At 39.3% G+C, this 16733-nt stretch overlaps 1 protein-coding gene across 2 annotated transcripts in view; it reads left to right on the top strand.

The window, feature by feature from the left end:
* CCSER2 (coiled-coil serine rich protein 2) overlaps positions 1–16194 on the top strand; it is a 126989-nt gene extending 110795 nt beyond the window's left edge. For both annotated transcript variants that reach the window (XM_032796649.1, XM_032796696.1), the window contains one exon: positions 11065–16194. In XM_032796649.1, the coding sequence (XP_032652540.1) occupies positions 11065–11886 (822 nt within the window). In that variant the 3' untranslated portion in view covers positions 11887–16194. The remainder of the gene's footprint in view (positions 1–11064) is intronic.
* Positions 16195–16733: the final 539 nt, after the last annotated feature.

The following is a 16733-nucleotide window of genomic DNA, read 5'->3' as shown; positions in this document are numbered from 1 at the left end:
ACACACATCTGCCAGATACACAAAATATATGCTGTGACGTGGTAAAGTTTTATTGCTATGCATTGCAGTGGTGTTATTGCTCTCAGGTGAAGAAACAATGGAGTTTACAGAAACCATCCCAAATGTTGTTCCAAGCAACCTTTATTATACCATACTATTAAGTATTCTGCATATGCTACGCATCTGACAGATTTCTAATATAATTTTTCTGGTAAGGTTTAAAGAAATTGGGATAGTGTTTTTTATATGTCTGTAAAGTGAGGCTCCCTTATAGCCTTGAGTACTATGGTACACAATCTAGCTAATTAAAAAAAACAAACTCTAAACATTTTTCCATGGATAAAAATGTCCTGATTTTAAGATCTGATATTGTGGTTCTTTCCATGGATAGAAGCAGAAGTTGTCTCACTGGGAAGCTGTAAATGACCACTTCCTGATGGTGTAAAATTATTTCTTCACCTGAAAGGTTGCAAAATATTGAATATTTGCCCTCTCAAGAGAATATATTTCACATCTGGCCCAGGATAACAGGAAGGAAGGAAATTCCTCATTTGGGCAGAAACATTTTCGTGGCAATTTGATTTTAGACAGCCAAAATAAAGTTAAATCTGCTCAAAGGAGTTGAATGTTACAAGGGAGGCCCCAAGAAGATAAATTAATAGGCAGTGAAAGTAACATAGTCAAAATTACGTGGTAAATGGAGTTTATTGTATGGGTCTGCAATTTATCACATTATGTACTTGATCACTTTGTGTGAGATGTGCATGTGTATGTATAAATTTATAAGCATGCACATTCACTATAACACATTACATTAAATACTCACCATAAGAGATTAAATGTATGAAAGCCCTAAAGTTCAAGGAGTAAGGACTTTTTTTGGTAAATGTCTTACTATGGGTATTACGTGTAGAGCAGTCTCTTAAGCCACACTACTATCTTTGTTGGAAACTGGGGACATGCAAATGAAGGGGAAAAGTTACAATTCAGTCATGGCAAGTGCTCATTGTTGCGTCTTGGTCCTCTGACATCATTGTCCTTGTCTTTTTTCTTGTCTCTGCTTTCCCATTTTGCCATTGGCAAGGAGTTGAGAAGTTAGTCCATTACTTCTGTGATAAAGCGTGGTACAGTACAACTTCAGATTTCTTCCCATCTCCTCCTCGCACATCTCTGTTTTCGCTCCCAGCATGATGCATGCCTATCAAAGCCGTGCATGCAGTCAAGTTATTTATTGCACCATTTTCCCCACTTCAAAATATTAATGAGAAAAACGCTGCTTTATTTGTTCCATAAAAACATTATATCTAGAATTGAGATCAGAGATACCACTACGTCTTTTAAATATAATAAGATTATTAGCACAATGAACCTTAAAGCTTATACTCCAATACGTCTGTTAGTCTATAAGATGCTACAGGACTCTGTCACTTCTTAAAGTAATGGTGCTTTATTTCTGTCTTTTTCGTGCTCACATTGTCTTAAATATTTTGTATTCATAAATGACACTAAGCTTATTTGCAAATTGTCTCAGTGCTGGAATATCATTGTCACTCAGTTAATACAAATGTTTTAGTGGAGATTCTTTTCATTGAATAAATTAAATGTTTCTTTCTGGCTGTGACACCATGAAGATTTCTTCTGGAAGAGTTAAGAGTAATTGTGCTTTATATGTTTCTGCTATTGTGGCAGAGATTGCATTTAATCATTTGTAATTGGTGCACCTAACAATGCACTGATGGGTGCAAAATTCTAGACACTCTTGCCATTACAGAAATAAGTCTTTCACTCGCGTTGTTATAATAGAATGTGTGCACAAATCTTACTACATACTGTACTTGAAGTTTTGAGGAGTGACTTTCTTCAGTTACATAGTAACTTTATGACATTCATAGGAGGCTAAAATAATGTAGTAATTAAATATCTATGCACTTGGCCACTGTGTACATCAAACAAATATAAAGCCTATTAGTATAATCCTCTATACTTGGTCATGATAAATCACTGCCTGAAATAGACTCCAGTATTTGTGATCATGTAGAGCAATGGAAAGCTTCTGAATGTGTTCTATGCAGTAAAATACTATTGTTAATGGACAGGACATTGAATTTTTTTCTTGTTCGTATTTCATTGGGAGACTGGTACTAGACTTCTCGTAGCTAATCACTTAATCACAGTCTATTACTAATTTCATATACTAATGTTCCCCCTCTGTTTATACTACAAAGGAACAACATGCAAATATATAAAATGTTGTGAACATTACTTAACTCCTTTCAAAAGTAGCCCGCCCATTTATATATAGTTTTCTTACACACTATCTTGAATGTTAACACACTTTGATCTGAGTGACATCCAGTTATAATTCTGTTGGATACCAGTAAAATAAATACATAAATAGAACCTGTCATCTGTTGTTTACAATGACTGCTGAATTTTGGATGAAGCCTAAGGTATACTCTTTAATTTGGCACAAAAGAAGCAATTCTGGACTGGAAAAGTGTAGTTGCTGTTGGAGCCAGATAGATTACAAAGTGATGTGTAAATATTTTGGCTGCCCCATACCCTTGCTTTCAATTACCCTAACGTTAATTCAAACTGGTATCTTTCCTTTTCTCTGACCTAATTGGTCATTGCACTACAAGTACCTGTATTAGCAGATTAAATGTGATGCTTACTTTTTAACTAGATAAGTCAATCTGCTGAGTAAAGTTAAGCATTACTATTTATGCTACTGGATATATATTAACTTTAAGTGTACGTACACACACACACACACACACACACACACTCATACGTTTGAATTTTCTCTGACTGAAGTCCATCAGTCTTCTTTGAATGATAATCCTTATTGTATGCCACTGAGGATTACTTGCATGAACTTGGAGTAGTAGAGTCCATTGGTCTATGCATGCGCCCATGCATTGCCTCATGATTTCACTCGAAGCACTAAAGAGTGTGGAGGACTGACTGCGGCTTCATTTTCTTCTCACCACCACAAGGTCCAAGTTAGAGCTTCTGCTTTCCAAACTTTCCCGAAAAACTGTTTTTATTCTTGTATATAATTCAGATTTTACTGGTTTTGTAGTAGTTTGTGTTCGAGGTAATTTTTGTAGGAGTAAGGACTTTGGGATGCTGCTTTGTCGGTTTCCTGCTAACCCTCTTTTCTTCCCCCCCTCCCCTGCCCCAGTGTCTGGATACTGGATTGTGCTGAAGATGTTGGGATTCAAGGTCTGCAGTTCCTGCCCTCGCTTGTTTTTGCTCAGCAATGAGCTCCAATACTGTCTGTACTGCTTGGGGGAAGCTCACATCGTATCCAGGTGCAGTATCTGCCTCTCCTTCCCTGCCCATACCCAGGAAGGTAGGGTCTTACACACCTAAGGGAGGTCTCCATGGGATGGCAGTTTGATCCTGGCTGGTGAACTCCCTCCCCCTTTAGTTGGCCTGCACAATCCAGAAGTGCACCTCCTATCACTGAGTTCCAGTCCGGATCCGACGGGACCAGCGTTATGGACCCCACACTGGGGCCTAGCCATGAAACACGGAAGCATGCACATAAGTATGGCAATAAGTCTTCCTCCAGATCCAAGAAAGAGACTGCACTGTCCACCAGTTCTAGCCACTAAGGAGTGGCATGTTCCAAGGCTCACAAGAGCAAGAAGTAAGTAGTCGCATTGTTTGCTAGATTCAACAGTCCTAGTTCCTGAATTCTTCCTCTCTCCTGCATCGACTCCTCTGGCACAACATGAATCGTCGATATTGAGGCAGGCCACTTTATCTTCCCCAGTTCCCTCTGTGGTGAATCTGATGTGCTCCTGGTCCTCATGAATGGTTTGCCCGAGATCAGATGAGGTCTCCACAAGTTCCAGTCCATTCACCTGCTAAGAGGGCCTTCTCTCCGACATTGGATCTGCCGCCCTCTGGTCTTGTTCCTGCAGCACACCCTGTTCCATCAGTCTTGTAGACACCCCCATTTGCACAAGACTCTGGTTCCTCTGAGTCTAAGGCTTTGGACGCTCCTCATGATCCGCTGCTTCCATTCTGAAGGCATGCTTATCAGAGAGTTCCAATGGCACCATGACATACCCTTCTTTGCCTCAACACAGGAGCCACTGGTGCCTGGCTTCATGGGCATCACTGCAGAAACAGCAGGACCAACTAGGTTGGCCATCATCTGGTTCAACCTGGGAAGAATCCCCTGTCTCACCACCCTCTCCTTTATCGAGTAGATGTTTGGAACTGGGGCTGGACGATAAGCCAGTCAGCCCAGCTCAGATGGTACTGACAGATCTGGAGAGGTTCCCCTAGTCATCCCCAGATTCAGCTGTGTCATCAACGCCCTCCTCTTCCCTAGACAACTACTGTCAGTTTCAGGAGCTGCTCAGGAGAATGAACAGTGCTCTTCAGATCCCACTGAAGGAGGTGCAGGACCCTCTGCACCAACTACTAGACATCTTGCATGTCGATCAACGCCATTGTCCAAATGGCACACCATGGACACCTGCATCTCCACCCCGAAAGAGGCAGAAAAGGGGTCCGAGTTTCTGTTCTCATACCCTCTGCCTAATTCCTTGGTGATCCAGGCTGCTATGGAGCAGGCCAGACAACAGCATCCGTGTTCCAGCCCCTTGACTGGCAAGAGGCTGTCTCTTATGGGTAAAAAGGTTTTTTACTCAGCCAGCCTCCAGTTCTGTATCTTGAACTACCTAGCACTGATGGCCAAATATGACTTTTTGAACTATGGGCAGATGGCAGATTTTACAGATAAACTTCAATAGGATCATGCACATTTTCTAGGCTATTTTGGAGGAGGGCAAGTTGGTCTCCAGGACTATACTTCAGGCTGTGGTGGTTTCCGCAAACATGTCTTCATGTACAATGGTGACTGGAATAGTCATGAGGAGAGAATCCTGGCTACATACCTCAGGCTTCCCTAGAAAGGTACAGAGCACAACTGAAGACCTCCTTTTGAAGAGGACCTCTTCAACTAGAAGATGAGTGATTCCTTATATTCCCTGAAAGACTCTGTAGATCCACACCACAATCTCTAGGCATATATACGCCAGCACCAAAATGAAAATTGTACTGCTCATGGCCATTGTTTTACAGCTTTTGATATACAGGATGCTTACTTCCACATCAACATTCACTCAACCCACAGATGGTTCCTAATATTCACAGTGGGTCTGCGACACTTCTGATACAGAGCCCTCCCATTTGGACTCACCACTGGTCCACGAGTCTTCACAGAAGTTTTCTTCATGGTAGCAGCTCACCTCCAATGGCAAGGAATCCTTGTCTTCCCTTACCTGAATGACTGGCTACTGACAATGCAATCCAGAAAAGAAGTTGGGGAATCGATCTTCCCAGCTCTAGGGGTGAGTTTGAACATCAAAAAAAATCAACTTTTCACCCTACATGATCCCAGGAGTTCGTTGGAACATGCATCAGTGTGGTCTCCACATGCACTTACCTGCCAAAAAACAGGTTCCAAAGTCTACTGGACCTGATCGCTTCAGTGACGTCTCAGCCAGAACTTCCCTTTCCCTCCTCTGCCATATGGCAGCATGCACATATATCACAGCCTTTGCTCACCTGCGCTTCCGCGGTTTACAACTATGGCTGCAAGGTGCTTACTCCCCCATTCACCAACCCATGGATATCATTCTCATCATTCCTCCAGAGGTCACCTCCTTCTCCAAGTCTGATCTGGAATGCCCTTCCTTCTATCCTCACTGAGTGTGACCGCCATAACAGATGCCTCACTTGATGTACTGGGGAGCACACATGGGAGATCGCATGATGCAAGGAACTTGGACCGCTTGAGAAACCAAGATTCACATCAGCATCTTGGAACTTCAGGCAGTAAGCAAGGCATGCCACATATTTTTATCTACCATCCATCCACTCTTGTCATGTTGTATAACACCACTACATAAACAAGCAAGGAGGCACAAGGTCCCCAGTGCTGTGTGCAGAAGCAGTGCACCTCTGGAAAAGGCACGCTGCACACTATCCTCTTGCCAGTGGCTTACGTACCAGGGACTCAGAAGTTGATTGCTGATGCTCTCAGCAGGAACTTTGCAACCGACCATGAATGGGAACTGCACAACACTGTCATCATGGACATTTTTGATCAATGGGGAACTTCAAGCAGGAACCTCTTTTTGAATCTCACACCAGCATCAAGTGCATTCAGTACTGTTGACACGCTGGTCATCAACTGGTTGAACCAGGTGAACTATGCCTTCCCTCCTCTACCACTCATACTGCAAATCCTTCGCAAACTCTGAGGGAGAGGGCAACCATCATCCTGATCACTCCATTCTGGCCTCGCCAGTTCTGGTTTCCTGTGCTTTTCTGCATATCAAAACATCCTCCACTCCTGCTCCTAATGTTCTGGAAGTGCTCAAACAATGCAACGACAAACTCAAACACCCCGATCCACAGACGCTTCACTTGACAGCCTGGTTTTTTGGATGGACATCTCTGCTGGCACGAGAATGTTCGTTAGCAGTACGTGAGGTCCTCTCTAATAGCTGGAAGGACTACAGAAGATTATCCTACTGAGCTAAGTGAGCACACTTCATCTTCTGCCCAACGAAAAGGTATTGTTCATGAGGCTATTGGCATCCCAATGCTCTCGGACTGCTTCCTCTATCTGAAGGGGTCGGGACTTGCTCTCAACTCCAGCAGGGTGCATGCAGTGGTTAATAGTGCTTTCCACCCTCTGGTGGAGGGTCATTCCGTTTTAACCCACCCTTTGACTTCCTGGTTCTGGAAGGACCTGGTATCTAAAAGCCTGCCAATCCAGCCTATTGCTCCACAGAGGTACCTCAACCTAGTCTTTACATCATTAATGAACTCTGTCTTTGAACCCCTAGCCTCCTTTCCCTTCTTTCCATAAAGATCGCTTTCCTAGTATGCAAGGAGGGCTGGCGAACCGGGAGCCATGATGGCAAACCCCCTCTTTCACTGTGTTTTATAAGGATAAAGTTTTTTGCTGTGGTTGCATCCCAAATTTCTACCAAAAGTGGTTTCCTGCTTCCACCTCAACCAACCCAAACATTTGCCAACCTCCTTTCCCAAACCGCATGCCTCAAATGAGGAACAGCAGCTTCACTTCCTCAGTGTCTGTAGTGTCCTGGACTTTTACCTACAATGGATGAAGCCCTTCTGGATGTCTCCTAGGATATTCGTGGCCATAGAGAGACTTAGACAGGCCATTTCCACCCAGAGAATCTCAAAGTGGGTTTCAGGGTGCATTACTCAGGACTGTCCCCACCAGATGAGATACAGGCCCATTCTACAATAGTGCAGGCATCATCAAGTACTGTCGCACTCTATGATGTGCCCATTGTGGACACATGTAAGGCAGTCACGTGGAGTTCAATGCACGCCTTTTTTTCTCATTATGCTCTAGTGCATGATTCTGCAATGGATGCCTCGTTTGGCGCAGCGGTTCTCCGTTCCACAGTTCTGTCATATTTCTCACACTCTTCTCCTAGCTAGGTACTACTTGTTAATCACACTCAGTGGAATACAATAGGGATCATCACTTGAAGAAGGAGAGGTAACTGACCTGTAACTGGAGGTTCTTTGAGATATGTGGTCCCTATCAGTATTCCAGATTCGCCCTCCTTCTGTGCTGCGGATCTGGTAGATCTGCAGTGGAGAAGGAACTGGAGACACTGGTAGTCCACTCTGCCCTTTATCACCTCAGGTGAAACCACCAGGTAATGCAAGGGTGCATGCCTGGAACAACAGACACTACTACTTTGAAAAGCTCTGGCTCCAGGTGCATGGTGCAGGCGCATAACCTTCAGTGGAATACAGATAGGGATCACACATCTCGAAGAATCTCCAGCTACAGGTAACCTCCCCTTCTGTGATCAACTATTTATTGCTGATTTCAGTCTTCTTCTGATCTTCCAGTCGTATAAATCAGGAGTAACCACTGAAGTCATATTTGTGAGATCAGTGTTAGGCTCCTTGTGATTCATTTTAAACAGAGGGCCACATTTTTAGTACTTGGAAATTTACTGGAAGATGTCAAAGCCATCTGTGTTAAAGCTGTGTCATAAGATTCATAGTTTGCTGAGATCTAATGCTGCTTTGCACTTTTGGGTCAACTGTTGGCATTCTTTTGTTATGAAAGATGTCTTAGGGATGTATGTCTTTATGCATTTAGCTAATATCTTCCATGCAGTTTCTGTAATCCCAAATGCAAGTGCTTACCATGCCATTACTCAATTTAAGCAATATTTTTGTGTTATTTTATAAAATGGCAGCCCAGATACAGCACAAATAAAAGGTCAGTTTCTAACTAGTATTTCAGATATGCTTACACACATTGTAAGAATGTAAGTTTAAGTGGGGGATGAAGGTTGTCCCTTTCACTGTTACATTTCATAGACTACACTTTTTGATTAACATTTGACTATCAGTTATTTTAGGATAGTTTAGCACATAGCTCAGTATGTAATTTAATGTTCACGCATAACATATTTGGTTTTATTTCCTTTATTACTAAAAATGCAGGGGAAATGTGAACAGCTGTTTGGGTATGATAAACATTGACAAAATACTTTGTGCCATTAAAAAATAATCATTTTGTTTTTTTCTAAATTGAATTAGAAAATCTTAATTTTGTTCAAGTATTTTGGTTCTTTAGCACACATGCATTGTGAATGGTTCTATTCTGACTACTTGTGTCTGTGCTCAAGAATTTTCTCAAGTTTTTTAAAATTTATAAATGGGTTCTCAAAACAATGAATTATTGGGCTAACATCACTCCCTCTTTGTTGTGCAAGTCTTCTCTGGAATAACAGGTTTTAGTTTGAGGTACAGGTACCAATCCATATCCATTACATTAAGATTGAAAAACTGACAGATTTGCCAGGATTTATTCTTTAAACTTTAATTTGTGTATTTAAAAATTGCTAATAGCTTATGAAACATCCTTTTTTGTATCTGTAGTAGAATTGCTTGGTAGGAAAGATAATGCTGAAGTTTACTACACTGCTCTAAAATTTGGTGATGTTAATCAGTGGAGGGAAAAATAATTTACTGTGACAGTAATGTTTTGATGCTCTTCATCTCTCTCCAATTTATCGCACTTTTTTCTTCTTTATACAAGTACCAGTTTTCACTGTGTTTAGTGTCTCTGTATTTATCTGTTTTTCAGTCATTGTTGTCACTGGTCCAATCTCTAGTTTAACCTTGGCTAAAGATGGAGTTCGTGAATCCAAAGGAAAAATCTCCAGTAAATCAGAATTAGATTAGTAAATTCTACTGATCTATTTTTCCCCTTAAATTTGCTCTTTATGGAGAATTATAATGGAGGTACTCTGTACCCCATTGAAGAGTGAGCCTACCAAGTACATGTCAGAGAGCCAATGAAAGCTGAGGTGCTTGTTAATCTGGGTAGCAGTCTGAACTATCTTTGCAATGTATTTAGTTTGTTTGAGCAAGTATTAAAAATAAAGGCAAAAAACCCCAAATAATCCTCGTCTTCAGTGTAATAGTGATTAAAAAGTTCAGTCAAGGTAGCCTAATGAGAAATGTTGCTCCTGCTTTATTGATTCATTGTAGTGGTGTATGTATGACACTATTACTATGTACATAGAATCAGACAAAAACAAGTGTGTTTTGGAAGAATGATTTTCTGCTTCTCTGTTTAAGCCGTCTTCAAAATGAGATTTTACTGTAGTTCATCTCTTAAAAAGGAAAAGTAGAAAATTATCCAAATCAGATGTTGAATTTTAATAGCTTAAGGGCAGTATGGTAGGTTTTGTTGGGGAAAAAATGCTGTGAATTACAGAATCTTGAGCAGTTCTTTTAAAATCAGTGTACAAAGTTGACGAGGTTTTTGTTGATTTCCATACAGAAGAGTTTAGTTTAGACCAGATGTTAAGGGGAAAATATCGGGACCGCCGCGGGGGGCCGTTGTTGTTGTGGGGTTTTTTTTGTTTTTTTTAACACTCACCCGTCTGGGAATTCGGCGGTGAGCCCTTCAGTCACGGACAGTCTTTGGCAGTATTTTGGCAGTGGGTAATAAATCTTGCTGCCAAAAACAGAAGCACCCACTGCTGAAATAATGCTGAAGACCATCTGCGACTGAAGGACTCTTCGCTGAATTGCCACCAAAGATGAGGAAACAAAGGATCAAGACAAATAGCATCCCGACTGTACTCTGGTTGGGACATAGAACAAACTCCTCAAAATTGGGACAGTCCCGATTTTATCATGACGTCTGGTCACCCTAGCCCCAGAAGTGATACTGGCAATTCTATTGTTTATAATACTAGACTCTCCCTTCAGATAAAATGTAGAGTCTTCATTAAACCCTGCTTATCTGGTGATGAATGCAATACATTCAACAAAAAGATATTACATGGTGTATCTCCATCAGTTCATTTGAATGGCCTTTAGGATGAAGCAGCTATATAAATCTAGTCAATAACCTAATTAGGACAAGCTTTATATCAAGTCTTCTGTCCTCAGCTCGCCAAGAAAATTAAATCTTTAGAAGTGGTGTCTTTAGAATGCACTTCAAACACAAATTTTTCCAGTAAAATCCTTACCTACTCTTAAAAATCTTTAAAATTGATGAAAGGCTTGGGATAGCTAATTGGAATGTGCATTGAGCAGAAGATAAGATAGATGTAATATAACAAATTTTATTAGCTATTAAAGGCACTTGCATCTGAATTTACTAGTACTCAGACATAGCTCTGTTACTACAGTGCAATACAATTAAAGAACAAAACATACAATTGTTAGTTGACAATCTCTTTCATATCCTTTGCTTTAAATCAATCAATGTTTCTTTCCTTGTCTTTCATTTTGTTTTGATATGTATATTTTAATGCTGGCATAATTCTTTTGTGCATAATTTACCAGTCCAACTTGTATGTATCCCATGGATCCCCCTGGTTTGACGAAGTTAACGTCTTAACACAAAAACTGAATATGTAAGCGTCAAGCACCAGATCAGCACATCTTGAGTTTAAAATGTTAACACTATACATAGTCTAATATGTTAATGTATTTTCTTTTTAACAGCCTCAAGTACTACAGCCTTCCAGCAGCCTTCCCAGTTCCACAGACCTCGCCCAGGGAAAATTAATAAAAATACCACATATCGAGGCCCACAGTGAATACCCTAAACAGGGCCTGCATGAAAACGGTGATCACCACAACCAAAATGCTGCAAATGGCTCTCACACAAATAGCCTGAATGAGTTGAACATTTTACTGAGTAAACGTTTAAATATAAAAGACCTGAATGAGAGTGAACCTGTTGAGGACAATTTGAAGATTAAAAAGAGTGCGAAAGAACCTGGAGAGCTGGCTAGTAATAAAGATAGTACACTACAATCTCTTCCCTCTTCTTGTCAGACACCTACCCAAATGGATGTGCAGACTAAGTTAGCTGCGAAAAGTCAACCTTCATCCCCAAACCAGGCTTCTCAGCCAAAGACTTTAAGAGCTTCAGAGCCCCCAAACCAGAATGCTTTAGTGCCTCCTTCAATAGCCAATACTGCATCATCCCCAAACTGCTCCATTGCTTCCAAGGCTGAGCTACCATCACCAAGTAGTGCAACACAGCGACAACCAACGTCTAGTCAGACACACCTAAAGAGTAAACCGAGTCAGAGAATTTCTAAACTGCGCCCACCAACTGTTTCCTTTGTTAAATCTAAACAAATAAGCAGCCCAATGCTTATATCTCTGGAACCTCAGAACTCCCATTCCAAGACTAACATCCCAAGGCCGCTGGTACAAAGAAAGGAAAATGTGCAAAATCAGAATACTGGTTTGCGTACTGGGGATAGTTTGGTCTCTAATCGGCATTCCCGCCTCCCTAAACCAAAGACACATTAAAAACATGACATCCATATGCACGTCTCATTGGAATGAATCGTACATCAATTGCTTAGCACATATTGACTGCTTTAGTTATGGCTTTATCCAAATCCTGAATGAATATTAAAAGTGGAATCTGTTATTAATATTTGCCTATTCCAATCTGACCTGTTTGGAAGTTGATGCTATCAAAAACTCTGCAGCTTCTCTTAAGAGAACATAATGATTTATATTTAACTATACCTGTGGCCTGCATTAGCAACTTGATTACATTACCCTTCTCTCTCAATACTTAACAAATGCTGAAGCCTGTGATGACCACTAAACACTTCTCCAGGGTGCTTCACCAAGCATTTGAAGAGAGCAGGTTGCTTGCAGAAATCATTTCTTGTTTTTATTAATGTGGACTATCAGAGAAGGAAATCACTATTCTATCTAATCTTTTGGTTCTGACTACCAGTTAGGTTTATAGCAGTGGAAAATAATATAGAGACCTAATCTATTAGCATATCTTTTCCTGGCCATAATTTGTCTCTGTATTCCAGAGGTCTATGCAAAATCTTCATATTTTCAAAATTATCTCATGACTCTAGTGACATGTATTTAATATTGTTTTAATCTAGATTCATTTTCCTACCGGTATCAGAATGTTGTTGTATTTGCTTTTGAGCTCATCTTCACCATTCACAGATGGCAAGCAGATCTCACAGGGTGAAATGGCTCTTACTGCACAGAAATATCAATCCATCCATGCGTTCTAGTGAAAGTGTAATATGCTTTTGTGTTATTTAATAGCCGTTATTGGGTAAATTTTTGAAACAGAGTGCTAAGGATACTTGTGCAAAAACCTGCTAATGCAGGTGCTTTTGAGATGGCTCATTATGCACCTTGGGGATAGAGGCTCCATGACACCTATGCTGAGAGTTTCATAACATACGTTTTAATTAAGAACTTTTAACTTTATTGTAGTATTTTTGTATTTATTGACTTCCTGTTTACTATTGGAAGACTGTGAAGTATCTGACTTGAAATGTTTGCACAAAACTTGGGTGTAGATGTAGGGATTTGAAATTATTTTACATAATAAAACTTTTTTTAAACTACTTTTTACTGAAACCCACGACTTTGCTTTGAGCAATCCTGTGATGTCGTAATCAGATCTGGTACTCTGAGTATTTCAGAGAAGGGTACTTTTTTTTTCCCCCCTGGGAAGGAACTCGGTGGGTAAATAAAATAAGGTAAGATATTTCTGCTCTCTCTGGGTAGGTATTCTCTCTGAAGGTGGTCTTTAAATATTGTCAGATGGCAGCTGTGGGGGCATAAAGTTTGTAAATGCACACACTATAGATTAAGTGCATATCCAGCAAAGTGTTCCAAAAATTTACCCTTGTATCCCACAAAATCATAGCATCTTGTTTTCTTCAGTTTATATGTGCCTGAGACTCAAGCAGCAGAACACTGTCAGAATTAGTATTTTCAAAAACTTACTCTCCAGTGTGTAATAAAACAGAGAAACAACACACAATAACAGTTTTAGGCCTTTGCTGAAGGAAGATGTATTACCGTACACTTTTCCAGGGAATATATTGTGTATGTATATGTCCACAGGAATCTTCAGTAATAAACTTTGGCCCTTCTTAAGCCAAGAATGGCTATCCCCAGTGAAAAAATAACAAGTGACCTAAACTTTTGAATAGATGGAACATGAACAATGCAAGCAAAGTGCTAACATTGTTCTCTTTTAATCAGCAGTGAAGCAAAAGAAATCCGTAAGTACACTTAGTTTAATCTGTTCATTTCACATCTGGTTATACAGTTCTGAAATAAAACTGAACCACGTTTTTTGTTAATTCATATAAAAAATCTACTTTGGCATTAATATTGCAGTAATTGTTATATAAATTGATCAAAATAAGGCTAAGCACAACACTACTGTTATAATGATTATTAAGTTTTTTTCTTTCTAGAAAGGTCCTGAGTATCTTGTTTGCCGTCCAGAAGCAGAATAGGCCTTAATATGTGAGGAGTAAATAAAATTGATTTTGTATATATTCATAAAATTAATTCCTGACAGTTGACTGTTTCTCCAGAGTCTGAAACTGCTGATGAAATGGTCAGGTTCTTGGTTCATTTTCAGGTCTGTATAGATTTTTATGGAAATTTGAAAGCTGACTTTCCTTAAAGGAAAGGTGATTTTATTTTTAACGTTATACAGTTTGTCTATGGAGCAACTATTTTCATTTAAAGGAATGCTGTTGGTGTAGAGAGATTTCAGAGTGGGTTATCTGACTCCCCTTTTCTTCCTCCCTTCCCCCCCCCCCGACCAAGTTTTCACCAATCTGATTTACTTTTAAAGAGAGAGTAAAATAAAGTTGTTTTTTTTTTTTAATCTGCACTTTCACTGATTTTAAGTTACAAGGAAAAGAGCCCATCAAGGTTTTCATAGAAATACAAAATGGTTTACGATCAAATTTTTTTTGCCAAAAAAATTTGTTGTGGTTCTTTCTGTTTCTACAGAAACTTTAATAACATGTATTCCTTGATGTGAAAAATATATACACACATTCACACTCCCTTTTTTATCCTAACAGACTAGTAAATAAGAAATGGATCCATGGGTAGCAGAGTTGCTATATGTTCAAGACCATGATGCTAATCTAAATTGTAGTTGTGTTAAATTGAAATTCTGCTAAACATTCATTCACCTAAACATAAGTACATATTTCTGCTACTATCATGACTTTACCAAGGATGGTTCCAATGTATGTACAGAAAGTCCAGAGTATGGGGTAAAGCTTATTAGTTAATGAACAACTGGAAGAGAGGTAATGAGGTGAAACTGAAGTCTCACTCCTGTGAAAGGGAAAAAAGTGCTGGTGCTGTGTGGAACTCTTCAGGTCTGAAATGAAAGAAGCTACTTTATTTAAAGGTGGAGATGTTTCATCAGTAGTGGTGTAGATGATTCTAAATGAATAAAATTAAGGGTTAGATGTATCTGAACTTTTTTAGGTTTCTAAAATTGGTTATTGCTGACTTTTTCATCCGTTTCAGGTCTCAGACATTCTTCTGTGCAGTACTCACAAAAGTATTAAACTACTGTTCAATATATGTGTATAAAGAAGAAACAAAACAAATTGCATATTTTAACAAGTGAAAACACAAAAGGAGAAGAAAAAATAAATTGCACTTTAAATGAGCTTTATTGCTTGGAGTTGTGCCTAAAATAATCTAAATGCCTCCTGTTGTGTGTGGCTTTTTTGTTTGAACATAATTTTCCTGCAAGTGTTGCTGTTTCCAAGATAATCTTTATATCACCTAACAGAATTAATATACACTCTAGCATGTGAGAATATCCATATACTGTAGCACGTTTTCATTGTGTATTGATTTTATTTTTTTAATCATGGAATTTTAACACCAATGCAACTCAAGACCCTTTCTCCCCACCCCACCCCCACCCAGTACTTCCTTAATCCCATTTGAAGTCAATGGCAAAACTTTCATGGGACTAATATTTAGCCCTTGGAGAATAATGTTCCTAGAATATATTGTGGAGATGTTAATGAAGAACCATATGCAATACTAACGCAGGGGGTTGGTGAAAGTTATCATTTACCATTGCCGCTGAAAGTCTTTTCACACTGTTCATAGAAAAATGGTTCTAGAGTTCAAAATCAGACTGCAAAGAGGTTCAACTAGACTGCATCATAGATCAGTAAAAGGCAGTCCATTTTTGGTCTTAACTGCTGACTTATTGTAAAGAAGCTAGAAGAGTTGACTACCATTTGAGTGGTTTATTTTGTTATTTGCATGTCATTACTCTAAGACATCCATATACTGGTTTATTTCATGTGTGGGGTGGGGGAAGTTTCAGTTTTTGCACAGCACATCATACTCTTAATATGGACATTCTCGTAACATTAAAATGGAAATCCACTCTTGAACTGGGCTTCCATGGCTGTTCTTTTTCATCTCATAGTGGCTGGCACGAAGGAGAGTGAATTATAATAGATGATCATGTTGGTAGGCATGAGTATTGTAACCTACAACCATGCCATCAAGGAAATTCAAGAGTACTTCAATCACTGTTGTGGTAAAGCTGCTCACTGCCTACTTAAAGCACCACAATAAAAACATTAACTCCAGTGTTGGTATTTAAAGTCTTAAATTCAGTATTATCTACAAAAATATCCTTAATATCTACAGTGTTGGTTTTCTTAGTTTTATTTTTTAAAATCAATTCAGAGAAAATACTGTATATTGGAATTTGCTTGTAAAGTTGAGTTAAAAACCTATATGTAAAGATTCTTTCTTTGTGTTGCACTAGTGAATACAAATAAAATTAATAATTCTAAGTATCCAGTTATCTCAACATTCATTTTGCCTCTGTCCTTTATTCCGCTGTAAGTCATCCCTGTGAAAAGTTGCAATGCTGAAGAAAGGAAACTGTGCTGTTGCTTAATCACAATTGTGCTTCTAGAACTTTGTGTTACTAATGGATTTGTCTCCCCTCAAACAAGAGTCATCCTTTTATAACTAAGATGTTCAAAGTAAGGAAATCTGAAAACAAGAGAAAATTGAAAGCTATGTTTTAAATTGTGTCCTCTGACAGAATCTGGTATTAATCTAGATGAGAAGCAGAATGGGATAATTTGATGTAGTGACAATTTAAAAAGTGCTTTGTTTTGACTGTAGCTCAAGATGGGGGGAAGTGGTGAGAAATGCATAAAGGGTTTTCCTATGGAATTCTCGTAATATAGAAAGACTATGGACAGTAAAATTGTCTCTGACACTGATTAACCTAAGGTGTGTGTGCCTATACAGTGCATATTCATGTATGTCTGCCCACATGTCATTCTGAGAAG

Source organism: Chelonoidis abingdonii, chromosome 15 (assembly GCF_003597395.2).
Source record: "Chelonoidis abingdonii isolate Lonesome George chromosome 15, CheloAbing_2.0, whole genome shotgun sequence".
Classification (NCBI taxonomy): domain Eukaryota; kingdom Metazoa; phylum Chordata; order Testudines; family Testudinidae; genus Chelonoidis; species Chelonoidis abingdonii.
Note: the sequence above shows the minus strand (reverse complement) of the source record. Positions and strands in the feature narration are given on the sequence as shown.